At 33.8% G+C, this 7,967-nt stretch overlaps 2 protein-coding genes and 1 non-coding gene across 5 annotated transcripts in view; 1 reads left to right on the top strand and 2 right to left on the bottom strand.

Moving 5' to 3' along the window:
• Nucleotides 1–136: 136 nt before the first annotated feature.
• LOC117600306 (zinc finger matrin-type protein 5) lies at nt 137–1,221 on the bottom strand. Of its 2 annotated transcripts, XM_034315573.2 has the most exons (4): nt 1,070–1,221; nt 763–990; nt 548–685; nt 137–468 (listed from the first exon to the last, which is right to left on the bottom strand). In XM_034315573.2, the coding sequence occupies exons 2-4, from the start codon at nt 887–889 to the stop codon at nt 230–232; spliced, it is 504 nt and encodes a 167-aa protein (XP_034171464.2). In that variant the 5' UTR covers nt 890–990; nt 1,070–1,221; the 3' UTR covers nt 137–229. The 2 variants fall into 2 exon arrangements, with proteins under 2 accessions (XP_034171464.2, XP_076548738.1); XM_076692623.1 differs by lacking the exon at nt 1,070–1,221 and having other exon boundaries at nt 763–1,045.
• TRNAV-UAC (transfer RNA valine (anticodon UAC)) lies at nt 1,075–1,147 on the top strand. The gene has a single exon. It is a non-coding gene; the product is annotated as a tRNA-Val (tRNA).
• Nucleotides 1,222–1,929: 708 nt separating the features above from the next.
• The window catches only part of igl (IQ calmodulin-binding domain containing protein igloo), a 27,505-nt gene continuing 21,467 nt past the window's right edge, over nt 1,930–7,967 (bottom strand). For both annotated transcript variants that reach the window (XM_034315571.2, XM_034315570.2), the window contains exon 4: nt 1,930–4,248. In XM_034315571.2, coding sequence (XP_034171462.1) covers nt 4,093–4,248 — 156 coding nt within the window. In that variant the 3' untranslated portion in view covers nt 1,930–4,092. The remainder of the gene's footprint in view (nt 4,249–7,967) is intronic.

Below are 7,967 nucleotides of genomic sequence, written 5' to 3'. Positions count from 1 at the left end.
GGGGATGACAGGGACAGATGGCAGCCACGAACGTTACCGGTTTACGCCGAGTGTGGCCGAACATGATTCATACTCGACCCGGGAGATGGTGCATCTGTTTAAATTATGAATATTTATTTAATTCATATATTTTTCTATTTATTTATAGTAACTTTCAGTCTTATATGAAAATCAATACATTTTTGTTTGTTGTAAATAAATTTATATTATATTTCATGGCTTTTTATTTTTAACCCCATTCCTTGAAAGTAGAGGTATTTTCTAAGCTTTCTGGTGTAATAGGCCATAATGATGGTGGCAGCATGGAATAATCATGTAATTCTAATGGTCTGTGCCACATTGGATAATTAATTTCCTCTGTATTATTTGAATTCATGATATCTTGGAAATATTCTTTAATTATGTCATCTGGGTTTGGCCAGCCATGCTCTGGCATAACATTTAGCTTTGATTGTTGTTTTATGGCAACTGCAAACGAAATAAATAATTGATCAATCAATGAGAATACATGGTATAATATTGCTTTCATATTTTATTGTTTTATTACCCAGTCGCTGAAGCTCCCATATCATAGGGGGAGTATAATGAGAATATCTACATCCCAGACCAAATGCACAGTCACCGATAGTTAAATAACGTTTGCATGGTGTTTTTGTGGACTCTTCTCTCAATATAACCTCTGGATCTGTAACAAATTTGAGGTTAGAATAGGAACACATTGTATTTTACAGCATTTGCTGTTTATACTTATTATATAAATACCTTTGAACATATTATAATGATCTGCACGGTTTTTGGCATGCTGTAAACTAGAAAGATGCTTCTTTCTAGCCTCTGGATCATCTTTAAAGGATCTATCACAATAGGCACAATAATATCTTTTTCCCATGACTAAATTTAAGAGAAATGCAAGAAACAATCGATATTTTGATAACGATAATCTTGATAACGCACGTGGATGAATGATATAAACATTGACTAATGCGACATCTGGAACATAATATTCAGAAATGTCAATTTAATTAAAAAATATGAGACCCAATAAATACTATCGTTTAGACGCACATACATAACGGTTCCGTGGTGTAGCGGTTATCACGTCTGCTTTACACGCAGAAGGTCGCCAGTTCGATCCCGGCCGGAACCACACGATTATTTTTTTGCATTTTTATTTTTGAACTAAATAAATTATAATTTTATAACATATTTATTATAAAACAATAATTTCTTTGGACTTTCTTATCATTAGTTAAATTATATTATATTGCGTTGAAGATAATATGCATGGGAAAGAAGTGGTGTATCGCATGGTGTATAGTGCCACAGCCGACTCTAGTACTAGGGAAGATAGGGCAAAATTAGTTCCACCCTTTCGATACTATGCGGAGCTAGTGTTTGCACGCTCCTTTTTTGCTATTTTGTCAATTTCCGAATTTAGCGATTTTGCAGACATGTAAGGCCATTTTTTATACAAAATGGAGATCGTAGAATGGTCTTATACCACTCATGAGGCTCAAAATGCGCTCATTTTTCAGAAAAATGCAATTCTTTGCTTAGTTACTTCTGTCGTTTAGCGCTAGATGTCGCTAGTGTCGCAAAATCAATATTGCCAGCAAATTTCAAATTACGTGTTATATGAAATAAAAGTTGCATTTAATTTTCAGCTTATTAACTGAAAATAATTACTTCTAATTGTCACCTTTTAGTAATAAAACTTTTAGTCTTTATATTTGTGTGAGTTCTAGATATAAAAGCGATCTACATCTTCAAATTATTCAAAAATACGCAGAAAACTACACATCAATTAATGATCATTTTAATCAAGGGTTTATTTGAATAAAATACCTAACAAGGGGGATCGAAATGTTTTATACACTTAAAGGGTATTTATTTTAACCAAACAGAGTACATATATATACGATGCTGCTCGTTTAAATGTTACAATCGTTTGTTACATCCTTAGAGTACAATTTACCGCAACATCTTGTGCGTTACTAATCTAAATCTTTGTGTGTAACTTCCAGTACCGAAGAAAATGCCTATAATTTATTACAATAATCTTCTTTCATTTTTATAATCGCTAACCGTAAGTAGCGAAGGGAAATATTTGCAACTACGGAAGCTTCAATATATTTTATAATACTATAATTGTTCGGACAATAATTTTGCTCACAGCAATTAAAAAATCATCCCTTTCCTTGTATTTACTTCCAAGAAAAATCCTTGGAAACATAATTTTCATTTGAGATGCCCCACCTTCAAATAAACAGTAATATTTTTCGTGAAAATACAAAGCCGATCCTCACTATGATAAAATGTAGTTATCTTATTTGTATCATTGACAGAGATCATGACAATATTAATATTATTATACACATATAATATAAATACAATATTAGTAGCATTAATATAGATTATAATAATATTCATACAAGAGCCTCTTAGGTGGTGTAGCATATAAATATTATTATAACAAGGAATATGATATTATAAATAGATTCATTAATATATTAGATTCTTTTTTTATATTTTATTTTTGCCGATATATTGGAGTCGCAGTGTGAATCGGCTTTCGAGTTAATCTCCTTTGTGGATTTCACGCTGAATTCCCATAGACATTTTCAACGATAGAAATACAATTTTTTTCAGCTTTTCTACAAGCGGTATCCTAGGAGGTAATGTGAAAAATGCGAGAAATATTTGTAAGAATAGCGTTGGAAAAAACGTGGTTGAAATTTGATCATCGTCATCATGGCAACACTCGGTGTTAAAATTAAAATCACAGGAACAGAGAGAATATAGAAATTGTATTCGAGAGATTCATGTCCTCCAAGATTGAATATACTGTATATATGTATAAGTCACTGAGAGAATTGGGCATACAATAACGAATAATGAATGATATAAAAGAATTACTCGTTATTCCCCAATTCATTACTGAACGATATTTTCGATTTTTCTTTTACAACCCATACTGTACAATGGAATTTCAGTTTGCCCATGGTTCAGTGAAGTGTAAATTTCATCTACCACTTCCTTACACAATCATTTCAATCATATGAATGACTTTTGTTTGAAAAATATCAGCAATTGTTACTGTGCTTCATTTTTATATATTAAAAGAGACTTTAGATTATTTTGCAACTTTCTTTCATTGTTTGATTGTTGTATGAAATTATTTACAGGATAAACAAGTAAAATTGAAGACTGATAAGAAGATAATAATTCAGTATTATGATGATCAACTCAGCACTGTAAGGGATGTTCAATAATTACCAAATGGTAATAACAGTTAATGACACATCTGGTGTGTTTCTGATAAAGAAATATTATTAATTCCTTTGAAACAACGCTCTAAATATTTTCTTCTGGAATGACAAATTACATGATTAATAAAGAAAGATATCAAAATATTGGAAATGTAAATATTTCGAATGTCAAAAGTTATATTAAATATTTGCCAATTATTCCAAGCAACGTAATTTAATTTTTATATACAAATAAACAAGAACGCTGGTGCCGAGCAGATCAATAACAGGATAAAAAGCGACTCAACGTTTTTAGGCCTGCTAAAAACAATGTACACTTTTCAATCAATCAATTAATAAAATCAATAGACTAGATGTGAAACGCATACTCGTTACATGGCAGTTCGACTAGGGTAAAATTATTGTTTCTACTTAAACATGCACTTAAGCTAAATTATCTACACTTTCGAAATTTAGTATCAAGAAATCTGTTGAATGTACGAGGTTGATCGACCTCAAAGGGTTTTGAGACCCTACGTGATCCGTCGAGTGTACCATAACGAGCAAAGTGTTTCTTCCGATTCGTTTGAGCCACGTCGACGGAATGGCAATTTGCGAATAATCAATACCTGTCCACGTTTATCGATTTTAAAAGGTATACCTTCAAATTCAGGTGTCGAGAACATAATGAAATTGTTGAGGGATCAGTGAAAAGGGTTTCGTGTCGAGGACAAACGATAAAGTAAACACGAATCCCCGGATTTGCTCTGTTATTGATTCTTGGTTGTTTTCAGGCATATCGACAATTCGATTTCGAATGATCAGCACTTATGTCTGATTTTATTTATTTCTTGGCCACCTCCTCGTTCTGGCCAGGAGTCGATAATACTTCCTGGCGTACCTTGTGACCCCGGAAGCTCGCTTGGATTTTTGTCGCCGCTTTGTGCAGATCCGGATCCGTAAGGTCGATGCCCTCTAGCTCGTTCGCAGCTTCCTTTGCCTGCAACAATAAATAAATTAATTAGATTAAAGGACGATAGCGGGGTTCAAAAAATAAGTGGCTGATTTTGAAGCGCGGATAGTCTAAAACAATTTTATGACAGAAAAGTATCACAGAATGTCACTTATGATATATCACTTTAAAGTATAAAGAATGATGAAAATAATTGTCTAAAGGCTTCATAAATATTCTTTATATAAGATGGTTAATTCTTCAATTGAAAATTTAATGTCTGGTAATGGACAATATAAAGTCCTCCGTTGGTTTAATTCGGAATCAGCCATTTTTTATTAAGAATATTAAGGGTGCATTTACAGAATATTTTTCTACAAATTTTAAGCTTTAATTTGACGTATCATAAACACAATTTCGCAAGACTTTTCTGTCATGATATTCTACCGGACTGTACACGTTCCACGCTGCTCCTTGTCTTTTGTTGCAGGCTATTTAAAAACATTCACAACTTTCCTATGACGGTATCGTTTTAAAAAAAGAACTTTTCACTCTCAATAGAAGCCATCGATCGAGCCCGGAGAACAAACGCAACGTTGAGACCTCCGAAAAAGACGGCAAGCCGTCGCGACGCCCTATTTCTCACGATTATACGCGCAATTATTGTCCCACCGTCTAAATTTAGGCTTGATTATAACGAAACAAGTGGCTCTGATGTCAGCCGGCGACTAACAAGGGCTTGAAAAACAAAGAAAAAAAAGGAAAATAAAGGAGCCGCCACATGCAAAACAGCTGGTTTATAAACACGGAGATTGCAATTAAGCTGCAAGGTATTTGCATTTATGCATCGGAGGCGAATAAAATTAAAAAAACAAGTCGACACCACAAATTAAATTTAATATTTTTAAGTACTAAATGGATATTTTAAATTTTCAAAATTCGTTGCAAGGGATTAACTATTTTATTCCGTGTTCCGGCTAATAATCAGGGATTCGTGCGAGAGGGCTATCGACGACAAAGGTATTCCCTTTCGTGACTCAGTGTTATTCTTCACAGTGAGTTACTTTGATAGCTTGATGCCTTAAAAGTTGACTGGTTAGAATGTTCATGGTGAATAGTCACTGATTTATAAGGTTTTTTTTTGGTGGTACATTCAGCTACATGGTAAATTAATTAAACAGGGGTTAATTGAAAGTTGTGAAAGCAGTGGAAGATCATTCAGCCATTAACAAAGTTTTTGAGTATTAAGATCTACAAAGGTGAAGTGTGATCTTAAGCAACAGCCCGTGTTGGCTGAATGCTCAAATCTTTGAGGGGTCTTTAAACTTTAAAGCCAGCTTTCCATGCTCTTTTCTTCTTTGGTACTCTTTGAGGATTTATTTGGTGTAAATAGGAATTATTTTTCAAAGTACAGAGATGCTTGGGAATAGACCAAATGAAATTAGTATTCAAAAATTTGTGATAACACATTTCTTAAATTTCTTTAGCCATCTATGAATGGAACAAAGATTTCTTGAATTTACAAAGAAGGTTAATCAATATGCAATGTTCTTTGTGAAGCTTTGTGCAGTTTTAATGCTTCATACTTTCATGGTGCACTGGGTAAATACTATTTAACCTGATTCCTATTTAATAAAAAAATAAAGAAATTAATAAATAATTATTGGTAAATTGAAAAATTGTTTAAATCCAGAATTCCATCATTCCAAAATCATTTAATTCTAAACTATCTAAAATATTAACACTTGGCCCCACCCAGAGATCCTAGTTACATCAACGATTGTATCGAGGTAGCAAAGTAACCAAGTTCCATTTAAAAAGGCAGAAATTCACCGGAAATTAACGAATCTGCAGGCCACATAATATCCACAAAAGCCTCTTCGATAACGGAGCCTCAACTCTATTTCTGTTCGCAACAATGCGACTCGGTTTGAAGAAAGATTCGACGATCATGGAACGGAATTGAAAGGAACCATAGGTGCAGGCTGATTAACGACCTCGTGCTGATGAATCAACATAATGTCAAAGAGGCTAACAATAGCCGACGATGAACTTCATCGATCACTGTTGTGTTTGGAAGCTTCGAAATTACAGGAGTGAATTGAAATTTGACGAGGAATTATCACTGGGCCCTTGTTAATGTTCTCAACACGATGATAAACATGAAACTATTCTAGATCCATTTGCAAATTACGCAAATTGCTAATAGCTTGGTTTATCAGTGACCCCTTGGCAATTAAATTATAATTGTACGGGTGAAACTTTTTAAAAATTGCAAGATATAATCAATAATGAATTCAGAGGCCGCTATAGCGAAAGGGTCAAGGGTAAATTTTAAAAAATTATTTAAAATTGTACCAAATGGTAGGTTGCTTGAAATTGCATAGAACTGAATACGCACGCATAGCAATTAAATTCCAGGTCAAGGGGTTAAATAGCCAGCATGGCCATTTTCCTGTCACGTACAAGACAGGAAATCCTGAAAGTCTTAGAATACCTGTTCCAATGAATATAAGGATGAAGGATGGAATAGGAAGTAGAATAAAGACGGTTTCTTTCCACCAAGTGGATAAAGCTCGATTTCCTTTTTTCTCGTATATGTACTTGTTTCATTTCCTTGATTCGTTATTTTCATGTTGAAGTTTTTCACCAGAGAATTGACTTAGCGGATCGAAACCGAGTAGTAAACATACGGGTTTGAAATGGAACGCTATTGACTCTGGCTGCTTTCAGAAGTTCGTAGAAAGTTGAGGAAAATTCGTGACATAAAAGTATCTCAGAATAACACTTATGTGACATCGATTTAATGTTTAAAGATTGAAGAAAATTCCTGTATAAGTGCACCCTTGATATTTGTAATACAAAATGGCTGGTTGTGGATCGCAACGAACAACGTTCCACAGCGAATAGTAATTGTTTAACGAAGCATCAGCCATTTTGTATTAAGAATATTCACGAAATTTTTATACAGTAATTTTCTTTAAATTGTATCGCAAATGTTATTTTGGGATACTTTTATGTGATGAAATCATGATTGTATACTATATGTCGTTTAATGTATTTGTGTTACAATGTGGGTCACACAGGTGCCCGTTCATCACAAGTGTTAGCGAACAGGAAACGTGGAAAATAACTTTCACCTTGATCGAGCACCGTGGACAGAATAATGAAATGTATACAGACAAATGATCGTTTGCTCTGGTTGTACAAATAGATTGTACAATATTCCATAGATAATGTAAACTTCCATTATACGTACTATCAATCTAATTGCAAAATTAGATTGAAATTGATACCAATTGAAACTGATTTTAAATTTTTTAAGTAGAATAAACTAGAATTGGTCAGGAGTAAGGACAGTATGGGGTCAGGCAGAGTTTCATGGATCCTGGTTAAATTGCCAAGCTACAGAACTTTCGACCCATACAAAACTTCCAAAATACACTCTTGATTGTTTTAAAGTGGTCGTTCGAAAACCTCGAGCAGTTAATCTCCAGGAAACTTCGATGAAAATGAGGCGGAGCAGGTTTATTCACTTGATCGAAATTCGGAGTAGACTTGAACAATAGTTTGCTATCCGTCCAGACGATGGATGAAAAATGGACAGCAACCTTTTATTTTTTTATCTTTTATTTCGCAGGACACCCTGTATATCGTAAAATCAATACTGTTCTCATTGAAAGTGGTATCGAACGCGTATAAAAAAAAAAATTTCCACTCGAAGAATTCAGGCAGAGAATTCATCCCTCCGCGTTAATATTATTTCT

The sequence above is a fragment of the Osmia lignaria genome, chromosome 15 (genome assembly GCF_051020975.1).
Source record: "Osmia lignaria lignaria isolate PbOS001 chromosome 15, iyOsmLign1, whole genome shotgun sequence".
Classification (NCBI taxonomy): domain Eukaryota; kingdom Metazoa; phylum Arthropoda; class Insecta; order Hymenoptera; family Megachilidae; genus Osmia; species Osmia lignaria.
The sequence above is the reverse complement of the archived record's forward strand: the minus strand, read 5'-3'. Positions and strand labels throughout refer to the sequence as shown.

What these genes read in the sequence shown, in the direction of transcription:
- LOC117600306 (XM_034315573.2), bottom strand. Translation starts at nt 889, where the DNA reads ATGGGAAAAAGATATTATTGTGCCTATTGTGATAGATCCTTTAAAGAT. An exon ending in TCATTATAATATGTTCAAAG is followed by an intron (nt 686 to 762) that starts GTATTTATATAA and finishes AATTTGTTACAG; the next exon opens with ATCCAGAGGTTATATTGAGA. An exon ending in ATGGGAGCTTCAGCGACTGG is followed by an intron (nt 469 to 547) that starts GTAATAAAACAA and finishes TTTCGTTTGCAG; the next exon opens with TTGCCATAAAACAACAATCA.